Source organism: Leuciscus leuciscus (genome assembly GCF_965113295.1).
Source record: "Leuciscus leuciscus genome assembly, chromosome: 3".
Taxonomy (NCBI): domain Eukaryota; kingdom Metazoa; phylum Chordata; class Actinopteri; order Cypriniformes; family Leuciscidae; genus Leuciscus; species Leuciscus leuciscus.
The window spans coordinates 13,455,760-13,483,393 of record NC_138727.1 but is presented as its reverse complement, the minus strand read 5'-3'; the positions used below and the strand labels follow the sequence as shown (position 1 = coordinate 13,483,393).

General features: G+C 38.8%; 1 protein-coding gene and 1 long non-coding RNA gene across 5 annotated transcripts in view; one reads left to right on the top strand and one right to left on the bottom strand.

Moving 5' to 3' along the window:
* dlc1 (DLC1 Rho GTPase activating protein) overlaps positions 1-27,634 on the top strand; it is a 118,343-nt gene that overhangs the window by 81,831 nt on the left and 8,878 nt on the right. For 3 of the 4 annotated variants that reach the window (XM_082165741.1, XM_082165742.1, XM_082165743.1), the window contains 7 exons: positions 19,164-19,235; positions 20,389-20,470; positions 21,515-21,578; positions 23,301-24,871; positions 25,400-25,579; positions 26,423-26,582; positions 27,388-27,595. In XM_082165741.1, coding sequence (XP_082021867.1) covers positions 19,164-19,235; positions 20,389-20,470; positions 21,515-21,578; positions 23,301-24,871; positions 25,400-25,579; positions 26,423-26,582; positions 27,388-27,595 — 2,337 coding nt within the window. Of the gene's footprint in view, positions 1-11,364; positions 11,711-19,163; positions 19,236-20,388; positions 20,471-21,514; positions 21,579-23,300; positions 24,872-25,399; positions 25,580-26,422; positions 26,583-27,387; positions 27,596-27,634 lie in introns of those variants that run through there. The other variant, XM_082165744.1, reaches the window with a different exon arrangement.
* LOC309495913 lies at positions 13,288-19,157 on the bottom strand. Its single transcript, XR_014204869.1, has 2 exons — positions 15,266-19,157; positions 13,288-15,146 (listed from the first exon to the last, which is right to left on the bottom strand). It is a non-coding gene; the product is annotated as an uncharacterized lncRNA (long non-coding RNA).

Below are 27,634 nucleotides of genomic sequence, written 5' to 3'. Positions count from 1 at the left end.
ATCAAAGAGTTACAAGAACACTGTTCAGGATTGTTCTTGCTGAATTTAACCCCTGATATAAAACAAGCAAGCGCCCTCGGAATTTTCCAAGGATTACACTAGAGCCCAAAATATTCCTTTTTGTTAACTCCGCAGTCATTTGTTTGTTTTTTATTAGTCATGCAGAAGTATGCCAGTGGTTTCCTGACTAGACTTCTATGAAGTATTTTTGAACATGGCACGAAACAGTGCAGTTCTCTGTATGCTAAAGGAGTCCTCTTGTAAAAACCATTTCAGCTTATGCTGGAGTTTGTTTTTTTCAACTCTGACTTTAAATTGACCGTAGTTTACGATCTAGGGGTTAGAGAATCTGTTCATGCAAAATCATATTTATCATCATTTGGTTCGAGGAGGTGAGTAATGGCTGGAAAGGTTTACCAGTCTCTCTGGTTACATCTATCCACTACCAAATCTCTTTATTACACATCAGTTATCTGAAATGGACCATGCCTGCTAAAGACTCAAAGACTACTGAAGCAGCTGAAAGTGTTGATGAGAATCATGGAGGGCAGAATCAGACATTTCAAGTGATGGGGATTGATGACAACCTTTTGAATTATTACCAGAGGCCCAGTAGGAGAGAAAAAGGGAGAGGGGATCCAAAAACGACTCATGGTAATATGAGTTACATAAAAGAAGACTTAAGTCAATTGAACTGTGGAAAAGTAAACATCACTGTGGCTACTTCATCGTTTGCTCTTATGTTGAACTCTTGATCTCTTTTTTTCACTGGCTTCCACGCGCTCACATTCACACATGCACACACTCATACCCGACTGTCTCTGCATGTGTCTGCCGACTAAAGGAAACCATCTGTAATCTCTTCTCTTCATGCATGACTAATTGAAAAAATATGAGCCTTTATTTGGAGGTGGTGGGTTCATTGCCCATTATACACATTTCTATGAATGAGTGGTAATGCAAGTGTGCGCATGTGTTGCTTTGTTTTTCTGCACACATGTATGTCAGCAACATTTGTTTCATTCCTATATTTAATATCACAAAAGTGAACAGAATGCCAACATGTTTGTTGTTTGGCACATTACTATTCAAAACCAATAGCACAACTACAAATGTGATATTGCTTATATACAACTATTCAAGGCATTAGATATCATGAACTGACAAACAACAATTTCTAAAGCATTTAGTAATATTAGCCTATATTTATTCATTCATAATCAGTGTTGTGGAAAGTTAAGTAAGTTTAAGTAATGCGTTACAATATTGTGTTACTCAAGTCAAGTCACCTTTATTTATATAGCGCGTTTTACAATACAGATTGTTTCAAAGCAGCTTTACAGTGATAACAGAAAAAATAATGCAACAAAGTATGTTTCATGCTGTACAGCAGATCTAGAAGAAAATAGAGTCATAGTCCAGCTTAAGTAAGTTCAGTGATGGTTCATTTTTGTTGTAAAAAAAATGATTAATTTACTTCATTATATATATATATATATATATATATATATATATATATATATATATATATATATATATATATATATACGCTCTGGAGAAAACAGTGATGTCATCGTCCAGCTCAGTTCAGTTCTCATATAATGGTGTTCAATAATTTGTTGAATATTAAATGTTCCCAACTAAGCAAGCCAAAAGCCAAAGGCTACAAAAGCGACGGTGGCAAGGAACCAAAACTCCATCAGGTGACAAAATGGAGAAAAAAACCTTGCAAGAAACCTTAGGAGAAACCAGGCTTACTCCCTAAAACAGTAAGTACTTGCGTCACTTAGTTACTTGTTATCGAAATAATGCATTATGTCACTTTTGCATTACTTTTTCTTACCTGGGCTGGGCTTGCTTGTTTGTTTTTTAATAACATTTTTTTTTATATTTCTGGCAAATGTAAAGGCCCTTTCACACCAAAAGTGAAATGAAAAATCCTCATGCTGAAAGAAATGCAAATTCTCGCCTGTAGAGGGTGCAGCTCAAACAAACCTTTCAGTTGTGCTGCTATTCTGGATTACAGGCTGAATTTGATCATCGATGGTCAGCAGCAAAAAAAAGTTTTTGGGACAAAAGTCATCTGATTACGTTACTCACGTTACTTGTAATGCATTACCCTTAACCCTGATCATAATACAATTACTAATGTTGATTTACATAACTTGAAATATTACAAATATCCTAGTATATCTAGAAATGAATAAATATTAATAAATGCTGTAAAGGTATTGTTTATTGTCATTTCATCATACTTAATGCATTATTTAATATTAACAAATTTAACCTTTTGTATAGTATTCTGTTTGGAACAACACAAATACAAATGGGTGGAATGAAATTCCCTATTACATTAAATATAAGCTCTTAGAACACTGTTTGGTCAATCGTATTAGAGAAGGGAACTGCATAATTATGTTTTAAATTCCTTTACTACTGCATGATTTGAATATGAGCCTTGAAATCCATCATCAGAAATATTTGTTTATATATAAGAATTACACTTTGCTTGAAAGTATTTATCCAACACTAAGTGCTAGAATTCTGCTCCAGTCACAACATACTGTACAATGATGTACCATTTACATTTTGAAACTCAGCACACACTTCTACAGCAGATTTTTTTTAAATACTTATTTTATTTTAGACTCTTACGAGCAACAAAAATTTACTTTTTTCCCGAACTTGAAGTTCCTTTTCCCAAAGTTTATTTGGCTTGGTCTTCAGTGGATTATGGGACATTTGTGAACTTCAGTAGCAAACATCCATTCCATCCATAAAGCTTCATAGTTATTATAGTTTCAAAGAGGCCTGTCACTTTCATTGTGGGAAAACTATGCTATTCGGCCAGCTGACAACACTCAAGTTGCAGCCGTCTTCTAATATAGCCTCATATAGCCAGGAATGTGAGAACAAAAGATGAAAAAGAGAACTGAAAAGAAGTGTGGTAGAGATGGAGTGTGCATGTTCAAGGATGTTGGAGTTGCATTTGTCATTAATTCTGTGCCACAGATAAAAAAAAAATACTGAGGGCTTTCTTAAAAGGGATAGTTTTGTCGTTACTTACATACCCTCGTTTTGTTCCAAACACATTTGACTTTATAGCTAATTGGCCAAGGATTTAGTTTAGGTATTAGGAGAACAGCATTCAAAACACAAATAGGCTGGTCTTTTTAGCATGGAGAAAGCGGAAAAGTTTCAAGTGCGTTTCAAGTACAACGACATAACTCGCTGCTTCACTACCATAGTTCGGATGCATCGTTGAAGAAATTAACTAGCTAGTCACAACTGTTTCCCGAAACCATATTGTCGTAAAGTGGTCGTTCAACCACGTTGGTTTATGATGTCATGCACGTTGTGGAGTAATAACTTATTTTAATGAAACTGTTTGACATTGAATTAACGCTAGATGTTCTGATATAAATTACAGACATGATATCTGAGGACTATTTCTAATTTTTCTCAGTTATTTTGCTTTATTTCCAGATTCAATCATAGACTCGTTCTTACATAATAAAGCATGATCGCACATGCGCAGTCTTCAATAACTATGCTTCAAATCTCTACACAAACTAAAAGACGTAAATGACATTTGTATGTATTCAAAATAAAAGACACAGGTTGTACTGAATGTCGGCTTGTTTAGCTCAAGATAAGGATTTATTAAGTCCACATTTCATGCAAACTAGAAACTATGTTTTTTAACCAGGTCGAGAGCTGTCGTTCCAACCACACAACTTTGCGATGCTGTTTTCGAATGTTCGTTGGAACGATGGTTTCGGGAAACACTGACTCGTTGAACTATGCTGAACTTGCGACCATAGTTGGATAACGTTGCTTTTGGGAAATGCACCCCAGATCAGCAGAAAGCTGCTTGGTTTGAAAGTGATTTCTGTGTAAGCTCTGCTTCATATATTGCTACACTATTGACAGTAAACCATGAACCTTTTGCTAATGTGACTGCACCTTTACTTGTGTAAATCAATACAAAACTTGTGTTCTGACACATTGTGTATTTTGCGTCTTAAAATTATGGCCCTGTTTACACCTGCATGGTATTAAGATGCATTTTGGTCGATCGGATCACAAGTGGACGACACTAAATACAGGTGTAAACGGGATATACAACGCTTTAAGCTTGTCCAATTTCGACCACTTCCAGAAGTAGTCGAAATGCCTCCGACTGGATTGCTTTCGTAGACGCTCATATGGTCAAATGTGTTCGAACTTCAAACAGCCACAAAAGACTGCCTACAGTACTGGGAAGCACGCTGGCCAGATGGAATTTAAACTTTGCTGTTTGAAGAAGAAAAACGTACCAAGCACAATGTTCTCTCACCATTCCTGATTTCTAACACTCACTCACCGCGTTCGCCATGGTCTTGCGGCTGTCAGAGCAGAAATTAAAGCTTCTGCTCTCTGTGTGTTTTCAGTCCTATCAGGGCGTGTTTATATGTAAATTGCGTGAGCTTATTTCATCGAAAGATCTGAAAAAGCCCATACATTTACCCACCCATAGACACTCCCATGGAAGAGATCAGGACAGAAGTGGTCGAAAGTGAACAAAAGAGAAGGATTAAAACACCAGGTGTAAACGGCAGTTTCCCTCGTTTACTTGTGATCCGATCGACCAAAACTCATCTTAATACCGGATGGTATTAACACCGAACAGGGACTATAAGTTGTACACTTTTTTGTATGTCATTGTCAACATGCTATTGGATGAATAGCCTGAATCCATTACTGTCTCCCCTCCCTACAGTCTGTACCCACAAAAATGTGAGGAAAAACTGATCTGTGATCAGATCATCTAAACTATAATGGTATACTTTGGGAATGCTTAAAAGCATTGCACATAAAGTTGGAAAAGAGACCTATGGAGGACAGTGGTTTATTTGATTCACACCTGAATACCGTCGAAGGTTAAGTATTTTTGATGTACATGGTCGAGTTTGCCAAGACATACAGCTCAAATGTGATTTCAACAATATTACTATATTGTTAATATTGAATCATGTTTCTCAAGTCTATGAAGTAAAAATGCATAAACATTAAACATTTCTTTCCCATAGTTGCTAACTTCATTAAAATACTAAGTAACCTTAAGTGACTTTCTCACTCATACACAGTAATGTATGTTTGCTTCTTGAGTGAATGCCATGCCTGGCTCATCTCTTCGTGGCCGATGGCACTGTGAATACCACCACTGTTACCGCTAAACATTTGTTGGCTATTTTCTAGACACACATGTGGCTCTGCAACACATGCGTAGACATAATCATCGTTCATTCGCACACTAGGACGTACATTCACCTTTTAACCCCTATTATGGGCAAATATTCAGAATCTCAGACTTGTCAAAAATCCATTGAGTCCATGTTGGAGAGTCTATCTCAGTCATCTCCCTCAGGGCCTCTTGGATTCCAGACAGCTTCTGAGGAGAGCCAGAAGTCTTCCATCTCTGCACTCTGTATATATCTCCATAACAGCTGTGTACACTAATGCCTCTGATACACGTAAGACCGCTTAGCTCATGGAAAAATCAGGAATGGATTGGGGAACTGCCAAAGCAGCCAGTTATAAATTGCGTTACCTTCAGAAAATGTAGGGAAATTTTGCAAGTCAGCAAATCTAATATTGAGCGTATATGTTCAAAATTATTATGTCAGTTGTCAATTGCAGAAAATGGAAATGAATCAATGAATGCATGTTACACTGGTGCTCAAATGTTTGGAGTCAATAAGTTTTTTTTTTGAAAGAAAGAAAGAAAGAAAGAAAGAAAGAAAGAAAGAAAGAAAGAAAGAAAGAAAGAAAGAAAGAAAGAAAGAAAGAAAGAAAGAAAGAAAAAGAAAGAAAGAAAGTATTCAGCAAGGTTGATTTCGATTTCAAATAAATGTGCAACAGTTTTTATAAATTAAACAAGAAGATCATTCAAAACATGAAGGTAAAGGCAAGCACAAACTTATCAGCTTCTCAAACAAAGACAAAAACCGACCATGAACTGAAGAAACCAAGGAGTATAAACAGACAGAATAATGATTCATACTAGAAGTGGGTGGAGAACATAATCAGAAACTGTAGTAACAAACAAGGGAATACTTGGCAAACTATGGGGACTGAGGAAACAGGAACAAAGAACACATGAACTATAATACAATCTAAATAATAGGCTTTTGAACAAAAATAGTTGTAAGTTAACATTAAAGGTAGGGTAGGCAATTTACCGAGTGGCTCCCAAGCCTCTCCTTCAAAACACATGAACACCCACAGCATGGAGCAAACTAAAGCGTCACAAGAGACTTTCAGCCAACATAACAGAAAATGTTTCTGGAACAAATCACCTACCCTGGCTTTAACTAGAGTAGTTAACATGAACAAAGAATGAATAATTATTTGAATATTTATTAATCTTAGTTCATTTCAACATTTGCTAGTATATTTTCAAGTGCAAAAGTTGTTTCTCTTAAAGGTGCAATGCGCAACATTTCATGTTAAAAATACCCGTTTTTCTAACCCATACATGCTTAAACAATTGCCTGATGGGCTGAATGAGCCCTTCTCTGATCACTGCCATTGCCTCTATAATCCTGTACAGTAAAATAAATAAGAGGGATTCGGGACGGAATGAGCATGCACACCTCTGGTTGCAGTTTCGCTTGTCGCCAGAGGGGGCATAGTTCTGCAAAAACTCAGAGACTTGCACATTGCACCTTTAACATAAGTTATGCGCTCAGAACTAACTTGAGCAAACAACGAACAGTTGATTTTTTAACATTTACATTAACGAAGGTTCAAAATGCTATGAAAATATATTGCAAATTGCTTTGTTAGTTGATGCATTAACTAATGTTATCAATTAAGAACTTATTAAAGTGTTACAAGATGATTTTACTTTAAAAAAATATTAAAAATACAGTCCCCCTGTGGTGAATATCAAGCTTTTAATGTCTATGAGGTGTTTTTAATATGCTGTAAGACAAACCGTGTGCAAATTCAGAACAATTGCTGAGTTATTTTCTCCTTAAAACTTCAGTGAACCAAAATGCGGTTTGAAATTGCTGGTGTTTCTGACGTCACAAACTACCTTAACCAGGATCTCTGAGCTGGTGTGAGTGGAGGCAGGGCTAATTTGCATATTCATAGAACCGCATACACTAAATGAAGCAAGGGTGTATTCAAGCTATTTAAAGGCATGACGTTTTTTTATTATTATTTTTTTTAAGGAAAACATGTTTAAATATGCCATTTTGGTTATCAAATATGAGTTTAAAGGGATACAATTATTGACTACAGGAGGACTTTAAGAAAATTATTTCAAGTAACCATTTATAAATGAGCATTTTAGGGTTTGTAGTGTAAAACTAATTAGATTTTTTTTTAAATGAATGAGAAAAAAAAATAGCTTTAGCTAACATTTATTTTTGCGATAGCTGCTCGTTTTACAATGTATAAGTTTAAAAATAAAAATGAGCCCTAATTTTAGACTTAGGAAGTGTGTACTGTATGCGTGTCTTTGTTATTGTCAGTGTACACATGTTTGTGTGGAAGTGGGAGAGGCTGAGATGTATCAGTAAGAACAGGGTAAGAGGTCTGTGGCTTTTTCCTGTTTTTATTCTCTGGATATTAAAGCTGGCACATTCTGTACATACATATCCAGCTTATGTGCTCTAATGAAATACAGTATGTACTAATGCACAAGGTCCCCATTTGTTTAGCATGCACAATCGCAAACAAAAATATATCAGCTTACTTCCGCAGCTTAAATATGTGGTGTGTAGACATGCACATACTCACACCTGCTCAGTTCTATTTCTGATTGTTTTAAAGCTGTTGGTTTATAAATAGCTGATAATAACAATTATATTATTCTGTAGCTTCCCCTTGTCTTACTTTGGGACTTACTCTAGTGGCCTGTTGTGAAATACGCACACAAATACATTCAAAAGTACTATGTTCATTTGTTACAGTCTTTAGTATGAGAACTATAGCCTGACTGAACTAATAAAGCAAATAAAGGTGTCACATTCACTCACATATAAATACAAACTTCTAAATTCTCAGCAGTCATCATATTTTCTGTTTCTGTGCGAGGCAAAGCATTGTGGGAGTAAAGGTACAGGATCCGGTGAACGTCAGACAGTGCTAGGGTGGTGTCTCTTATATGCTCCTTTAATTTGCAATAGCACTCTGCTAAATATAATGTCCACAAAATATAATTTCAGTTCAGGCCATTTCCACTGTCCATTTTCTGTGCACCACATTTTTAGCAGTTGGAATTTTTGCTCAAACCATTGGTGACATTTTTAGTGCACTTGGACATTGTCTTTGTTATTGCCGGCACACACAAAATGTGGAATAGTATACCCAAAAATGAAAATACTGTTATAATTTACTAACAATAATGTTTGTTCCATCCCTATAAATAATAATAAAAGAAAAGGTTAAATGGGGTAAACCCTAGGGTTCTTGACTCAATATTAAAGATCCCTTTATGTCAAATCTGTTCTAGGAGAATTTTTTTTAATTATTGCATAATTCTTTCATGTTTAACAGGTTATTCATTTTTTTTCTAGTGATAAATTGTTTATGAGCTAATTCACAAAATGTCATTAAAATTAAAAGCAAATTCAAACTAAATAAATTCAAACTAAATCCATAAAATGGTCACATGATGGGAACTCCTAAAAGGTTCAATATATGAAGTGCCTGACATAACCTTTCATGGTTCTTTTAAGAACTTTTTCTTCTAAGAGAGCATTACTTAATTTCTTCTGTGGAACATAAAGGAACATATCTTGAAAAAGTGCTTTTTTTTCCATTCACTGAAAGTTAGTAGGGTTCAATGTGGTTTTGGACCCCATTGACGTTCATTATGGACAACAACATTCTTTAAAATGCCATTTTTTGGTGTTCTGTATAAGAAAGAAAGACTTACAGAATAACTGAAGACAGAGTTTTAATTAATGTGAATGTTTTATTTATTTATTTTATTTGTAACACTTTACAATAAGATTCCATTTGTTAACATTATCATATGTTGATTCTCGTTTTATTACGAGCTCTGGCACATTCTCTTTTTGCAAGCAGACTTTCTTCTGTTAAGAATTTATTTTTATTTATAATTTTTTTTTTACGGGATGATTCCCCTGGAGGTTCCAGATTTAGCATGCTCCATTAACCTTTCTGGAGTTGAAAACTATACCACTCCCACACCAAAGTAGCCAAGTATGTACGCAATTTCCCACGAAAACCATCTCACATAAACACTTGGAATAATCTTTCCATAGTGAATCAGGGTAAGACAAAAACATATATATATATATATATATATATATATATATATATATATATATATATATATATATATATATATATATATATATATATATATAACATTTTGTTAATTTTGAACAAAAAAGTTAAATAGTGTACCTTTAAGAATTAAATGGTTTTATGTTTAATAATAGAATTGCCAGGGTGGAGTGAAATAATAGGTGCAGGCACACACATGACAGAGACAGGAAGAGAATCTGGTGAGTCAGTTTCAAAACCACACACATCTCTCACTCAATCTCTCTGGCATGTCTGAATGCAGTTGCTGAATTTCTGGAGAGTGAGGAATAAAGACTGATGTAGAGATTCCACAAGGAAGGCAGTTTTCCTATGCATAAGTTTTTCCTTGTGAGTCAGACATGCTGCACTATTTTACAGACCGGGACAAGAGAAATTAAAGAGGCTATACACAGCATAGCCTTACATACTTTTTATCAGTATATATGTGTACTCTACACTGTGAAGGTCACTTTCATGGCCTTATGGGATAGCATAATGTGCTCTGATTATACCATTCTAAATCTCTGCATATTCTGAATGTCAATTTGCATGACAAACTTTACTGGATATCAGTAAAATTATCAAAAATTATTCTCCTTTCTGACTCCAATCAAATCAAATAAATAATTAAAAATAAAATATTATTTCCAAAGTGGTAACTGAACAGCACTTGCTGAATTAAATATGCAAAATGATGATGTAACAACTACAGTATGTTGCATACTGTTTGCAAGTTTTTGCATTTCTTTTCTCATAGCATGCATTACTTTTTAAAAATAATTATTGTCCGATTGTATTCTGTAACCATTAAACAAACCTATTCCATTCTGAACATAGCTTAATTATATAAACCATATAGGCTACTTACTTCTGGCTTACATGAATAGGTCTCCATTCTTTGTCTTAATTTTAATTGAACCGGCAAAAGGAAGTGAACGTGACTTTCTTTTCACTTCTAAAGCAGGAAGCATCAGAGAGGACCTTAAGCTTGTTTGATCTCAATAAGAGCTCCTCACACAATAGAAGGTCTTGCTTTACTGTGCAAAGCTACTGTTGCACCGCAGCACCTATGGGCGTGCGTGCGTGCGTGCGTGCGTACGTGCGTGCGGGAGGAGACCAGAATCAGGGACGCCTGTTGATGGGGCTTGTTGGAATTACCATAGCAGAACGGACTCATTGTCTTCCCCTTTCACAACATCACGTCCCACAATAGCGGCTTTCAAACGGCCCCACTACTTAATGAAGATCTCTAATGATATGCTAACGGCGCGCCGTTTTAATTGCAGTTTAAAGTAGTTAAGCACAAAACAATGTCGTTCAGCCAAATGAACAGGCTATTCGAACCCACACTCTCACTTTTGGATGATTTGAATTTCGCTTTTAAAAAAAGAGAAAGAGATGGAGAGAGGGCATTTTAGATTAAAGACAGGCAAGGAGTAGACCAGTAAAAAAAAAAAATTTTAGAAATATTTAAGAAGAGTGCGATTAATTAAATCGCCAATGCTTTTGCGCGCAGTGGTGTTTATTAATTTGGTATGAATTAACCATTTAATAACTGTAATTTATTAATCGGACATAAGCCCGGCTGCGTGCAGGTAAGCCTAATCAATTTAAAAGTATTTGGACTTTATGTTAATCCTAAGTCATAAATAAAAAAATAAAATACAATTTCACTTTTTGCAGCCTAACCACTTTGCATCAGTGGGAACGGTTAGGTTTATTCAGCAAACGTCATGAAAATCATTCGGTTGCTGCATTTAAAAATATATTTCTTGTCCATTATGTATTTTAATGTGTATCATTTCTTGTTGAGTGTTTAATTTACTTAGCATTATTATTAACATTTCTACATTTTTTATTATTTTCCTGTCACTATTTTATTGTGTGCATAGGCTATAAACATGCCAATAAAGTAGGCTTTGGCAATTGAATGATAGCTCCACCTCCCCGTCTAGAGCAGCGAAAGCCCACCTGAGGCTGTCCTGGGCGGGGAGGTGGAGCGTTCTCCGTCCTCCCATTCCTAAACAGTGAATCAGTCTGTTCATTCACATTCACACGCGGACAAGTCCGTTCACAGGCGTTTCAAACACAGCTCTCTGAGGAAATTTTTTGCCCTGGGCAGACAGGAAAGGAAATAAGTCATGGATTTACTTTTTGCTCTTTGGTCTTTGGACCTTCTATAAACGTTATTTAGTTTAGAGGAACTTTTTTCATTAGTATTATTTATTATTGTAGAATTTGCGAATTCACTTCAGGCTATTGGAATACATGCGAGCTTCGCTGTAATGTTGGAATAAACCGAAGACGAAGAGGACTCCTGAAGCATATCGCAACGGGACTCTCGCGATTTATAGAAAACACAACATGATCCTTACTCGTAAGTAGGCATACTTATGTTTACTAATAACTGTATACCTTAATTGACTGTAACTCTTTCTAACTTGTCTCTCTGTTAAGTCTAAAGAGTTGAGTCTTTAGACGCAGTGTTCATTCCAATGAATCACTTTTTATTTTAAAATTATTAGATAAGATGCTTCTATGAATGCCGTATGATACGACAGAAATAAGCCTTTTACTTGCTGACTTGAAGTGAATCTAGATGACATTGATAAGACAAGTCATATAATTTGTAATAGGTATATTTATTAGTTTTCCTTTTTTTTATGTGATGTCCATTGGACAGTGGTTTTAATAGAAGTAGTAGACCTATACTAATGCAAAACTGCTTGATTTTTTTGAAATGTAAATCAAGCAGTTTTGCATTAGTATAGGCCTGCCACTTCTATTAAAACCACTGTCCATAATAGACATCAACTGAAATTATCATATCATTTTTAACAGCTACTTTTATTACAGCTCAGCCATTGCTTATGTAGCCTATTTACGTTCAACTAGCCTATATGTCTCTTTGGAAACTTGCTTGGGACCTGTGGCTGGTCACCGAAAGGTTGCAAGCAGTCAATACTGAACCATTGGGACAGTTATAATATTTCAGCGTTAACGTCCAACAATATAATTATTGTAATGGACATCATAAATATATGCGCAAAACGTATTTGTAATGGTTGTCATTTGAGGGTGCATTTAGAATAGAAATAACACGCATTTTGTGTCAGATTCGATCTTAAGATGTAGAAGTGGATAACGATGGCTATAGCCTATGTTAATAAATATGGAATGATTGTAGTGCTCTTTCATTCATTCTCTTAGTTATTCCGCTGCAGATTTTATTTTCGTCCCAAAGTTTTGAGTTGCAATTATTTGGGTGGTGCGTTTGATGGGTTTCACGCGCCACCGGCGCTCCAGGCTGTCCGATAAGTAATCTCCCCTGGCGCTCCCCGAAACCATTGGTTTTACGTTGATTTCAGATAGTTCGGAGATAAGAGTGTTTCGTCAGTGTTGGTCTACTCTCTCATTCATGCAGAGACTTGGGGGAGGTTTTGCTCAAATCTGCCATTGCCAAAGAGCGCGTAAAGAGTGCGCTGTGGTCCTCTGATTCTGAAGGCGCATTATTGTCTTGATGGGTGCCTGTCCTAGCAATATGTATTTTTACTTTGAAATCATAATGGTGTTTTGAAAAAGTGCTTTAGTAGAAAAAAAAAAAAAAAAAAAAAAAAAAGTTAGATTAAAAGCTAGACAGAATGAACTGAATAGACCCTGACAGAAGTCGAGATCACATGAGGAGGTAACCACAGCAACAGTGCGCTGCTTGAGCGTTTTCTGTTATGAACAGTATGGGACTGACAATACATTTAAAAAACAAACAAAAAAAAAAAACAAAAAAAAAAACATTAGAACCGACATTATTTCTTTATTTATAAATGTACACACCACAAATCTATCTAAATCTAACTAAACTAAATCAATCTACATTATTTTTAAAAAAATTAAATAAAAAAAATACGATTAGCTAGTTTACTAGTTTACACTTATGTTGTTGTAGGAGGTTCCATGTTTGTTTTTTGTTTTTTTCTCCTTCTATCTAAGCAGAGGTTGATAAACTTGGGGTCATGTTAACTTCAGATGATAAGGCCGTAAGCAGGTCAGTGAGGAGCCGAAGGAAAGAATGTCATGCTTAAAACATGTCACTTTGAAGATATACATGCACCACCTCATAATCTAAGGTCATGGTTTTGGTCAGCATAATGGACTCACACAAGTAAAGAGCCTTGAAACTCATACACACAATCTAAAACACTCTGCATGGCTCCAAATCCATTGAAACTTTTATATAAAAGCATTCTTGAAGTGTAGGCAGGTTTTCAGTCACAAATCTCATTTATTGCCTCCTGAGAACTGTCTGATTGCTTAGTTTTATTTAAAGGTAAATAAGTTGGTATGTAAGAAGCCCTCTGTGGTATTAGAAGAGGGTCTTTCTTTATTCACAACTTTAAGTAATCTTTTGATCATAGATGAAATGGATAGGGTGACATATCATTAAGCGTATCTAATCATCTGACCTGAGATCAGCCTTGCGTTGCACAAAGTGTCCAGTCACCAGACCTGGCCAAGCTGGCTCTAGGTCAGTGATAGCTAATGCTTAAATCTGTCAGAAAGTCCAAGACAGGCATAAATGGACCCATCTGGCAAAGTGTGTGTAGGTGGCTGGGATAGTGGTGTTGAGTGACTGTGAGAATGGTGTAACCCTACGATGATCATGATCCCCTGTGTTTGTGACCAGATGGAGGGGGTCTTCTCATTTTCAGAGCTACCTGACTCTCACTCTCTACCCCCATATGTCTGTATAAGGCCATGCCAAAATATGATATGCGTGATCCTCAACAAATGATGTATGACTGCTCTTGATCTGCAGATTTAAAGTGTATGTGTGGAAAGATGAAAGATAAAGAGCTTAGTGTCTTGGAGGGAGTTTAGCGAGTAGGACATCAGGTCACATGAATCGTTGATAAAATTCCTTCTAGCTCTGCTCAAAGACAGATATTGATGTTTGTGTGCTGTTCATTTGAAACAGGGACTCTTTAACTAGAATAGCACAGCTTCAAAAAGCCTTAAAAAGGAACACACATACACTTGAAACCAGGCTATGATATTTAATTTGGGTTCACTCTAAAAAATAAAGGTTCTTTATTGGCATTGATAGTTTAATGAAGAACATTTAACATCCACGGCACCTGTCCATTACACAAAAGGTCATTTACAGTGGAAAAGAGCTCTTTGTGTTAAAATGCTCTTCACATTAAGAATATATATATATATATATATATATATATATATATATTTTAAGAACTGACCACTTAAAGGTTATTGGGGAACCCAAAATGTTTCTGCTATGGCATTGCTGTGGAAACCCCCTTTTGGAAACTTTATCTTTAAGAGTGTTGGATTCTGGTTCCATAGTAGAGAAGTCTGTCAGCACAAACTTGCTTAAGCACACACGCATTCAGGTTCCACCTCCTCCCTCCCATGCTGAGGAACCATCGGCCAGCGATTGTGAGAACTTCCTGTGACAGGAAATAGAGGATGAGAGAGAAGAGAGGAGGAAGAAGAAAGGGAGGAGGAAGGGTAATTTTAGAAGTGGCCAAAAAAGGTCCAGCTAGCAGGAATTCAACTTTAGCTGGGTTCATAGGACGTTATCCCAAGAGATTACGTCTGTCTGTCTTTCTCCGGGTCTGGAGGCTGTAGTCTGCCTCTTTGTCTTCTGTCTTGTCGGTCTCTTTTTTCCTCCTCTCTCATCAACATATATCAAAACTTTCATTCATTAGATAAAAACGGAAGCATTAGGCGGAGGGAATATTGTATGCTTTGGTGAAAGGAGAATGCACAAAGGCACATGTTTCTGTGACAGATACCGCCTAGATACCGCCATGGTGCGAGTGTTGCTGGGAAAAATATCGTCTCTAGTGACAGAATCGCAGTTAAGTTCCTAATTCTGACACCTCACTGTCTCACATGTTTCTGTGACAGATACCGCCTAGACATCCTGTGTGCTTGAATTGGGTCACCGTGGCGTTGAAGGGGTCGCAGGTCATGCATCCACTAGGTGGCTGGCACCAAGATATGAAACAGATGGATTGTAGATTAAGGCTGATGAAGAGAGAGGAAAAGAGATAGGAGGGGGCGGTGATGACTGTTGGCTCCCTTTTATCTGCACTGTTTTAAAACACTAAATCCAAACTATTTGATGAAAGAACATGATTTTCAGGAAAATTATGGGAAGGAAAAAGCATCCAATTCAGCAAGATTTTTTGTTCTACCATAATCTTCCAACAGCGTTTTTAATGGATTATATTATTTTATTCCAGTAAATATTGTGTAAGATAAGTGTTCATGTCAATTCATGAAATTTCTTTGTATAACTTATTTGTATATATATATATAGCCATTATATTGACCATCACCCTTCATGAGTTATAGATTTGACCATCAGCAACTCGGCCCTGAACGATCAAACACTAGGCTACTTTAACTTGGATTCTTGATTATGTCATTTTTCTTTCCATCATCACTATTTATATGTTATTAAACTGGTACTAAACCAATTCAAGTGACCCATAACCTGCATAACACTTGTAGACCTTACTTTTTATTTTATTTAATATTTCTTGGCTCGGAATACTGTGCGTCATATTAAGAGGAAACATTTTTTAGAACATCCAACTCTATGAAGTAATACTGACGTCAGTCTGGCTCTCAACACAATGTTAGTTCAGTTGCTCAATCTGATGTGTTTGTATCTGAAATATAGTTTCCTTTAAATATAAATGCATCTACTTTACAATCAAGAAAGAATCAAAGGCTGTTTACTTTACTGGGGAGGTTCAACCTATTTCTCATTTTCTCTGAGGTCGAACGTTCGACATTCCATGTGTGTGTTACAGGATGTAAGGCATTCTCTGTGTTTGTGTTGGCGCTGAAGGCCTCCATTATCTGGCCTTGAACAAAAGGAGGTGTGTCCTCCAAAGTGACCATGGCAACTGTGGAATGAGCCACTCTTATTGGCTTCCCGTCGGCCTCGGAAAGGCAAGGGAAGTGTGGTCGCCGCCTGGCGTGGGGATCCGCACAGACTTGCGGGGAGAGCACAGGATGCGACGTGCGTACACAAACAAAAAAACTCTAAGCTTGCATCCCATAATCGAAAATTAAGAGTGGATGTGTGTACTGCTTTGAGTGCTGAGATGGCGAAAAAACAGTGTGTCAACAGCCTGTGCTCATCTACGTGACATCCATTAGTGTGAGAGAGTGTGAAACTACTTCTCAAGTGTGTTTATACTTATCTATCTTCATAAAGACAGCATGTTTGAGTGTGTTTTGGGTGTACAGCTGTGATGAATGTCTCCTGTACTGTGCTTAGCGAGTTTACCCATAGGAAAGAAAAGTCTCAAATCAGATCTATTTAATATCTCAATTGTTTCTTATATAGATTAAACGAAGAGTGATGTTTCCCTTTTCATAAGGTGCAGTCACATTAGCAAATGTCAGCAGAATTTTGCAGGCAAACACATTTATTGTCCACTGTCAGAATAGAGTAAAGATGTATAAAGCACTTCTCACACAGAAGTCACTTTCAAACCAAACAGCTTTCTGTTGGTGAACGCAGTGAACTCAAGTGATCATTTTATGCACAAGCAATTTCTGTGTGGTGAACTGTTTTCACCCTCACGCGAAGCTCCTGATCATATAGAATCCAATGGGATTGACTTGACTTTGCCCACTCAATTTCGCTGAGCAATGTTAAATGTTACTGTAACTTTAGACCAGTGTTTCCAACCCTGTTCCTGGAGGGACTGCAACAGAGCACATTTTGGATGTTTCCCCTATCTGGCCTATCCTTTTCAGGTCTTGGAGTCTCTACTAATGAGCTGATAAGTTGATTCAGATGTGTTTGAGTAGAAAGAGTTTGAAAATGTGTTGTTTTGTGTTGGGATGCCTTCAGGGACGTGGATGGGAAACACTGTCTTAGACAGTTCTCCTGAGAAAACCCCCCAGTAATCTCATATGTCTCTGCATGATTTTTTGTGATGCCATCTCAGTTAAGAAAGCCTTATTTACCGTTGGTGTCAGACAGGCACCTGTGTGATAGCGGCCCATTGTGACCAGGCGGGGGTCGGGGGGTGGGCACCTTGCTGATGAAAGGAAAAGTCAGTCTGTGAGACACTGCTGTGGAGCCTGTGTGTGTTTGTGTGTCTCTTCATCATTTACATTTAAATGCATACAGTCCTCTAACATTCTTGCAGCTGGATGGTCTTAAGTGGTGCCTATAGCCAGTGCAAACACACACACATATCTATACACACACTTACACAGGAAGCCACGGCGCTCATTACAGACCTTACCAGAAAAGTATGTCATTATTTTAAGTGTAGGAAATTCTTCAAAGTTCACGAACTCCTAAAAAGCGCTTTCGGGCAAAATTCTGTCAGTTGCTTGAAAGGAATCCCGCCATGTGCATGTGGATTCTTGAGATTCAGTTGCATGTGTGCAGTTATTTTCGCATTGCCATTCTTGATGTCAAAGCACGTTTTGAAATACTCCTCTCTCCTGCTTTATTCTTCTCTCTCCGCCGGCAGAGGACCTCCCTTATCGCGTGCCTTTGTTGTTGTCATGCGTGCCGTCACTCTCACGCTCGTTCGAGTGGGGAGTCACGTATCCCCGCTAGTAGAGACAAGAGTCTGTGTCCTTTCCTCTGGGCAAAGTCGGCAGTGTCTTTTTACACACGTCTTTCTATCACGTCTCTTTTCCTTTGCCCCTCCTAATCCCTGGCCTTTTTTTCTTTCTGTTGAAATGATGGGGAACCTATCTCAGGTGGTCTTTCAATTTTGCACGGCATCTTTGCAGTCATTGCAATTACAATAATTGGAATTTTAGAGTCTGGAATGTGCGCAATTAGCCGTCGAGAAAAGCGAGAGGTCCCTCTCTGCTGATTACGACCTATTGTGAGCTGTGATTGTGTAGATTGTGCTTGTGATAGACCACAGCATGGCCAGCAGAGAGATGCAATAGCTGTGTTAAACCTTTAGAGGGTGCTAAAGTAGAACTATGTCTGTGTAGAGGTCTATGTAGAACTTTTACACAAATACAAAAGAGTTTAGATGCTTTTTATCCCCCCAAAAAAGTCCATTAACCACAGTGATAATCCCCCTGGAGCAGCCTGAGGTTAAGTGCCTTGCTACAGGGGCACAATGGTTATCAGGAATGATTGCGATCTCAGTAACTCGCCAGTTCCTGCGTCATGCCTGCTTGAGTTCAGTTCAGCAATCTTTGAGATCCTTATCTGTCCATTCACCATCACGTAGTCCGATAAACACACACACACACACACACACACACAAAAAACTTGACATTAACTTTCTGGGACTATTGAAGAGCTTTCACACACTGGCTTTGTAATTGTATACCACATCTTGATTTCATATATGCATTTTTAAGCAAGTATTTACATGGTGCGAGTGTTGCTGGGAAAAATATCGTCTCTAGTGACAGAATCGCAGTTAAGTTCCTAATTCTGACACCTCACTGTGTGAAACAGGCCTCCAGAAGGAGTCAAGGTGCTTTCAGTGGTGTTTGCCATTTGGCATGTGGTATCTAAAGGGCCGTTCACAGTTAATGGGCAGGGATGTGGCACTTCTCCGCCGCCTCAACAACAGTTCTGACTGCTTTGGACGGCCAATTAGCAGTGCTGTCTCAAACATTACACTATAGCGCCAAGTTGAAAAGTCAAGATAACCAGCACTCAGCGAGAGTCTTTCCTTTCAAAAGATTTGGTTATGTTCCATAATGTGTGACATAATTTGGTTATGTTCCTTCTTCATTATGTTTCTGCTTAATGTTTTCATGAATTTTAAATGTCAATCTCTTTCTCTCTCTTACAGAAATAGAGGCGAAGGAGGCATGTACATGGCTGAGGGCTGCAGGTTTTCCACAGTATGCTCAGCTTTATGAAGGTGGGACCCTTGACTTTCCAACATCACCCATTCCTGACTAAAGGACATTGCGTTACAGTGGCCAGTTATGCCTTGTTAGCATGCATTTGTCTAAAATTGTGGTTTTGGTTAGAGACTTTGACTAGTGTTTAGTGCACATGCTCATCATGCCATTTCCCATTCCAGTTCCCCCATGTTCTCCCTATCATTTTCTATCCTCCCAATAAAGTGGCAAAAGGCTAAATAGGTCCAGTGATGTCTTAATCATCATAATATTCATCTTTGAGTGGGAATTTTTACTCTGTAAAATTGAAAATGCGATCAGCATCACAATTTACTGTTGACTTCAGCACTCCAAAATGTTCTTGCTCATATATAAAAAAAAAATTATAATAATAATAAATTTTACAATTATTTTATTAATGAAAGCCATACAGGAACATACATACAGTATATGTCAGATAACGCCACACCTCAGGTGTCCAAAATCGCACACTTTTGACCTACTGACTCCTGCCATTGTGCCATGAGAGAGGCAGTTGTGACCAACTGTCATGATTGCCCCACTATAGATAAGAGAGCCAGTACAGTAAGGAAAAGGTCTTCAGGAAGACAATAAAATAATTATGTTCTCACTTTCTCACTTGTACAGACTCAAATACATTCAAGTTGTTTGGTCTTGAAAAGTTGTAGAGTTTCCCAAAAAATTTGAATTAATGATTATTAAAAACGTAGGTAATAACGCAGTCTGGGCTCTCTGAGGGTTGCTGAGCACCTATTGTGATTCCAACACCCCCTTCCTACACACACACACACCTCCCACTGTTGAGCGCTGCAGTATTGCAGCTGTGTTTGTTTGGCTGGCTAAGATGTACTTCCTCTACCTTTTCAACACTGGAGGAGGGGAGGTTTGTGTGTGTGTGTGTGTGTGTGTGTGTGTGTGTGTGTGTGTGTGTGTGTGTGTGTGTGTGTGTGTGTGTGTGTGTGTGTGTGTGTGTGTGTGTGTGTGTGCGTGTGCGTGTGTAGAGGGGGGTAGAGGTAGAGGGCAGGCACACATTCCACTTGCTGCCAACACCCCCCTTACACACATACACTTAAGTCTGTTGATTGGGTCTCCATCCTTTTTATATTAAATGTATTTTTAATTCATTTCTGTTTTCTCTTTCTCTTTCAGATGGTCGGTTTCCGATTGAGATTTCATCAGTTACCAGAGATCATGACTTCTTGGATCAAGATGCTATAGAAGCCTTGTGCAGGTGAGACCCACATTTACCCAAAGGATTATTTTGTCATATTTAGCTCATTTATAGACACAGTTTTTTCCCAATTTTCCTATTCCCATGTCTCTAAAACTGTTTACGATACAATGTTAAGACTAGAAATAATCTAAACATTTTAATTTTAATCTAGACAACAAGCTTTAATAATGAGCTGATTTTTATCATTTGCAGAGTTCAGTTCTATATATGAAGAGTTCAGATGCAAAAGCCTCTAAGTGCCATCTGAAATTTTCTTCTAGAATGATCATTTTCATCAAGCTCGTATATTTAAGTTCAGTAATTTCACTTAAATGAAAATGAAAATTACCTATTAATTGTCATTTAAGTGAAATTACTGAACTTAAATATACGAGCTTGATGAAAATGATCATTCTAGAAGAAAATTTCAGATGGCACTTAGAGGCTTTTACATCTGAACTCTTCATATAAACTGACTCATCTTAGAATAATTTAAAGAAAGAAAGACAAAGTGCAGGACTTAGTGTCTTCACTCCAAGAATGGTCCATCAGAGACCAGCTGGAGCTCACAGACATCTGGAGGCCATTTTCTGGTGCCAGCCCCCCAATGCAGACAAACACACATCCCCCCTTACTCAGGGTCACATGACACCAACCAGGTGGCTTCTGGGATAAGCTTTCCATCTCTTTTGTTGTATTGTTGTCGCCACTCCAGATTTCTACCTCCTTTTTTCTTTCTTCCTTTTTAATTCTCTGTCCGTCTGTCTTCCTCCTTAATCTGAAGTGTATCCCTCAGCAGCTCATTATCGGGGTTGGCTCCCACCTCTCTCATCCTCTTCTCATGTTTTTCTATCTCAGTCTGTATCTCTATCTCTTGCTTACCCCTCTCTGCCCCCTCCTCTCTTTCTGTCTCTGTCCACGGTTTTGACTCTGGCAAAATCTGTTTGTAGGCTAATGACTGGATTTAGCCTTTGTTTGCAACCCCATGGTTCTTTTCAAGGTATCTGCTTAAAAGACTGTCACAGTTTCACTCATTAATCTGTATGTGTGTGTGTATTGCAGGAGACTGAACACCCTAAACAAGTGCGCTCTTATGAGATTAGAGATCACCCCTCAAAGAAAGAGAGTAAGTGTCTTGTCAGAAATCCCTTTCTCTTTATTTTGTTAAATCATTTCACTTGCCACCCTCTTACTTTCTTTTGTCCAGTCAAAGATCCTAAATGTATGTAACTCATGTTTGCTTTTTGTGTCAGTTAATTATAAAGAATGTCTCAAGGGCAGTCTGAATGGCTTTTATGTCCAAATGAAGGGCTTTCGTTAGCTCCTCTCCTTATGATTTCCTTTGCTCCTGTTTGTCATGTTTTCTCACCATACATCCTAAAACCCTCCCCCATACCGTAAAAGGAAGAAAATGCACAATCTGCCTTCGGTTGTTGGTCGCTCTGTCAGTGTGGTTTAAGAGTGAGTGTGTATAGTCTAAGACTACCCCAAAGCAATGACTCAAACTACATGCAGGTCGAGAATGCAACAGCAAACAATCCAACTATGCAATCACAACAGGGAGCTTAGGAAGATAACCGTCATGTCTGACTGCAGCTTCTTTTTCTGCTCTTAACATTTGTAAGTCTGAACAATGGCAGCCTTGTCAAGTGTGCGTCCTGTATAGAAAGCTGATGACCCTTTAGTGTCATCTTGTGTTGATGGAGTCAGAGGTAGAGGTCAGGAGATGACTTGAGGAAGTGATCTGCCCTTTTCAAACATACAAGCAGAAACCATCCCTGGAATGCATTGATCTGTTCAGGTGGCCTCTGTAGGGTCCTCCTCTGTTCCTCATCTTCCTGTCCATGCAGCTTATTTTAAAGTGAAAACAGTCTTTTTGAATTTATAGCGGATTTTCTGGTGGCCAGTGAAGGAACGTTGCACACCAGGTCTTCGTTCCTTCTGATCAAAGGCTTGCCCTCAGGGACTATAAAATAACAACCCAAGTTTTACGAACTTTCGTTGCCTCCGTTATTATGAACCGTGAAGGAGACACCTATGGATCCCGCGACCCCCTGTTAACCGGCCAACTAGTTTAGCTTTTGCTTATTAGTTAGGGCTCCAGGACTGTTCTAGTTTGATCTACAGCAAGTCTGTTCTACAGCTAAACTGAGATCCAATAACTCAACCAGGGGTGTTAACTTGGTGGTCCAGAATCCACTAAATTAACTCCTTAATCTCTCTTGGAAATGTCATAATTATTTAAGACTATTTTAACAGGTTGATTGATGATAGAGATCATGCTTTGCACTAAAATATGTTCACCTCCCATCCAACCCCTTTGTCCAGGATTCACATCACAGGATACAAGGTTCTTCAGGCTTGCTTGAAGTGATTGCATTGATGGGGGATGGGACCAGACATGCCCTCTCAGGCTGGGGTGTGAACCCTGAGAGCTGGCCTGGAATTTTGTGTCCACCACCCCCTTTCTTCCATCCCTACCACCCTTAGGGAGGAGATAGATTAACCCGAGTAAAGCAGAGAGGGGGAATGGTGAACATGTGACTGTGCTCTGACATGACTAAGCCCACCACAATACAATCTTTTTCCTTTAGTGGACAGTGGTTTCATGCATATGACACCTTATCAAGCCCAAGAGGCTTGTTAGAGTGAGCAAAATGATACCTCAAAAGAATTAAGGGAATAAATGATACAATTGTGACACTAAATCACTTCCTGCAGTAAGAAAGGCTCTCTGATTTAGGTTCATTGTACTTTTCTTTACTTTTACAAATGTGACAATAACACTAATGTCATTAATGTTAATAATTTTAATCTGTCGCTTTAACTCTCTTACATATTATTTCAGAGTGAGGACTCTGATGAGGATGAGCCGTGTGCCATAAGTGGCCGTTGGACTTTCCAGCGTGACAGCAAGCGTTGGTCTCGTCTGGACCAGCTGGACCTGGATGTATTCTCCCCTCCAGCTGGAGATACTGGCCCCTTCACTCCCTTCCTTTCCCAAGATGAGCGTTTTGCCAGAGGACCCCTTCTAAAGGAAGGAGTTAATGCTAGTGCTGAGAGCATTTTAACGGATCTTAGTGAGCAGCCAGAGGTGGGTTCTCTGCACAGCGCTGGTAGTGGAGGTCGAGGTGGGTCCCTGAGTACCACCGTACCATCCAGTCCTGCAACAACCATCTCCAATGTTAACACAGCCACCACAACCAGGGCGAGCTCAGTAGCTAGTGTTTGCTCCTCTGGAACGTCGGGCGCCAATGAAGACTCCCTGTCTGATGGGCTTCCATCGCCACTGGAACGCGGTAGCTTTGCATTTGATCTAAAACCAAGCTTGATAAGTAGTGGCGCTGAAAAAAGCACACGTTCAAGAGCAAAAAGCTTCTTGAAGCGCATGGAAAGCTTGCGGCTTCGCACCAGCAGCAATGCAGCCTCCAAGCGCAAGAAGAAGGGTGTAGCTGGGCAAGGCAGACTTGAGATCAGTGGGCCAGTGCTGAAAGAGGGTCTTGACGAAGACAAACTGCGACGCCTCAACTGTGTGGACATTGCAACTTTGGATCGCAATGCAAACCGAAACATCTCCTATTCAACGCAGACAAGCAGTGGGAGTGCAGGGAGTAGCCAGTCAGAGGCCAGCAGTGGGAGTGCTGTAAGTACGCCCAGTCCGGTCTCAAGAGCACGTAGTCACAGCACAGCAGCTGGGTCCACCAAGAGAGGTGGTATGTACCTGGAAGGCTTCGACCCATTTAATTTCGTTGTGCTGCAACCTTCGGTAGACCAAGAAGGAAAGCAGGACCACCAGACCCAAAGTAAGAGGATGGAGCCCAGCTCAACTGCCGAGAACAATCGACGCAACCGTCAGAGTTCAGATAATAGACAGATTGAGGAAGAAGAGAGTCGAGAAGAGGAAGGTGGTGTAATCTTCTTTTATTTGCCTGAAGGCCACAAGCCTGGCACTTTTCCTAAAGCACTTGCGGATGGAGGATCCTATCATAGTGGCGACAACAACTTAAGTCGGCGCCCACCCCGGAGGGGCTCTGCCACCTCACTAGACAGTCGATTGAGTGTCTATGATAATGTTCCTTTCTCAGAAGTGGGAGATGATGAAGACGAAGCAGAAGGAGAGGATGAGCCAAAACTTGAGGATGTGTTGGAGCGAGTCAGTGGCCTGCAGCAACTGGTCAATGCCTGGTCAGAAACAGGAACTGGGGAAGAAGAGGAGGATGAAGAGGAAGGGGATTCAGATTCAGCCCTTGATTCTGCATCTCCTTGTCCATCATCCCCACTGCAGAACCACTTAGAAGAGACAGAGAATGGCAGTGACCAGGACAGCACTGGAAACCCGCTAGCAGAAAGGGATGAGACACTCAGCTCACGTGAAAGATGTGACTCTGGTGTGGGAGCATCACTTACACGAGCCAACAGGTGAAACTCTTACACACACGGAGTAATCTATGAGACAGAGATTTCTTATGTTTTCTTATTGGCAGTTCTACCAAAACCAATCATGTAGTAATTTAGAGCTTTGGCAAAACTCTATGGAAAACTATCATGGCAATAAAGCACGCTGAATTAAGGGAGGGGGAGGGAGAGAGCATGTCAGAACGGCTCTCCTTACATAACAAGGGACTTGAAGGATACAGAATCCTAGTGGAATGTACCACAGGAATTCTAACCCCCAACTGGTGATAGAGGCCTTGATTAATCTCTGTTATCTACAGCTGATCCTTTAGCTTGCATTTATGTGTGTATACACAATATGTGTAAGTCAAGGTACTTTTTCTGTGTACTTGTGAGAGTGAATGTTGTGTTACCATAATAAATTCTGCGTGGTTTATGACTTGCAGTTTATAAACAATAATTTATATTTGTCTACAATGTCTATGTTTTGAACATTTTGTGATTGTTTGAGCTTGGTTAGGTGTAACTTTTGTGTGAATGTTTATGTTACAGACCTCAGAAACTGCGCTGGCCAAGTTTCCAGATCTCCCACAGGCCAAGTCTGTCGTCAAGAGTGCTACAAGTTGGATGTCAGTCAGTTTTGCAGATGAACCTCCTCCAGAAATACAGCCTGCTCAAACTTACTGCTCTACTGGAGAGATACACACCCACCAACAAGCTTGGCTTCAGCTGGTGAGGACACAGATAAATATGAATACACATCATAAATACACAAAATCTATCTATCTATCTATCTATCTATCTATCTATCTATCTATCTATCTATCTATCTATCTATCTATCTCTGTCTGTCTGTCTGTCTGTCTGTCTCTTTTCCGCTTTTCCCATCTCTTTTCCGCTTTTCCCTGCTTTCCTTGCTCATTGGCGTTTGGCATTGCTGTGTCTTTGCAGTTCGGTAAATTATCTGTTCCTGTTATTAGTGTTCACTTACACACACTTGCACATCACCACATATAAAATAAGATATTTCAGTGTGTGAATACCAAACATCATGATAGTGACAAACCTGCAATTCAGCACCTAAGAGACATACACACTTACAAATGCACAGACAAAAACAACCTGCCACATGGATGTCCACACATATGTTTGTTCCATTATATCCCTTCTACTGCTCAGAGCCATTGTCTGCTGTCACAGTGTTTATCCTTTTGTCTGTAAAGGTGGAAACAGCTTTTAGTGCCCCTCACCCCCCCCAGCTTCTTGATGTTTTCCCATTAAATACACAATTATCTACACACTTATACACTTGCAAACCAGCATCCTGTTGACACATGCTGCTCATGTGTGCCTCTGAACACTTATGTAATATTGATGAAAATGTTTAAAATCTGCCTTTGTTCGATATGTATGTACTATTATAGAGATATGATTTGACATTAAATTACTACTTTAAATTAGAACTTGGTTATAAGCTTCTTTTTTAAACAAGTATCTGTGTAGCACGATAAAACAGCACTTCACTGTTTGTAATGTCAGTTTGAATTTATATATAAATTTTTGTGTGCTTTACAGGGCTGTTCCCAAGTTTATGAAGCGGATCAAGGTTCGAGACTATAAAGACAGGAGTGTGTTTGGTGTTCCACTGCAGGTGATAGTTCAAAGGAGCGGACAACCCCTGCCTCAGAGTATTCAGCAAGCCATGCGTTACCTACGGAGCCAATGCCTCGACCAGGTGAGAGATGACAGACGTGCACATATGCAAGTACGCACATGTCCAAACATATGCTTCAAAGCTTACAGAAGGTTTCACAAACACGTCATAGCATACCCAACTTTGGTTTATTCAGTGGTATATTCAGTCTAAATATTTGTTATTAAAAAGCTGCAAAGAGAAAAATAATGTCTGGTCAAGGTCATAACCTAGTTAAATTATCCCTATTTGAACAGCTGTTTAGTTGTATATCCCCTGTTGTGTTGCTACATGCAACAAGGCCATATTTAAGCACAAGACATCTGTTGTTTTCTCACCACATATTTGAGTTCAACACTCTCAGTCTAGGTTTGCATGTAGCAAAATATGCCTGAATGTCCTGGTTCCATATATCCACTAGTTACATATTACCACAGTTAATCACATGGTTGAAATTCCTTTCCAAAGGTGTTTATGAGAAAGCAAGTGATCTATGGACTCTCTCTCTAGTGTCAGATAGGAAGACTACTTGGCAAGTTACATAATAGTTACAATTTTAGATATTTCCAGGCTTCATAACTTATGTTATATAAGAAGTGGTAGGGAGTTTTCCTAAAGATGTCTTTCCTGTATTTGGGAAACTCAAGGTCACAGCGGTAATCCATCTATTTAGCTGTCAGTTTGAAAAAGAAAGTGAGCATTCAAATGTATAAGGGAAGATAATTTGAAGCGCCTGCATTTAAAGACATTTTGCATTTCAAATTTCAAAACATAATTGGCCGTAATTGCAATTGCAAAGTGTTTTTTTTACAATTTATACTAAATGTCTTACCATTTTTCTTTACAGGTGGGGTTGTTTAGGAAATCAGGGGTGAAGTCACGTATCCAAGCCCTTCGCCAAATGAACGAATCATGTGGTGCTGGTGGGGGCGGAGTCAACTACGAGGGCCAATCAGCTTATGATGTGGCCGACATGCTAAAGCAGTATTTCCGAGACCTTCCGGAGCCTCTGCTTACCAGCAAACTGTCTGATACCTTTCTGCAAATATATCAATGTAAGAACATGCATAGAATTCACTTTCACTTTCTACATT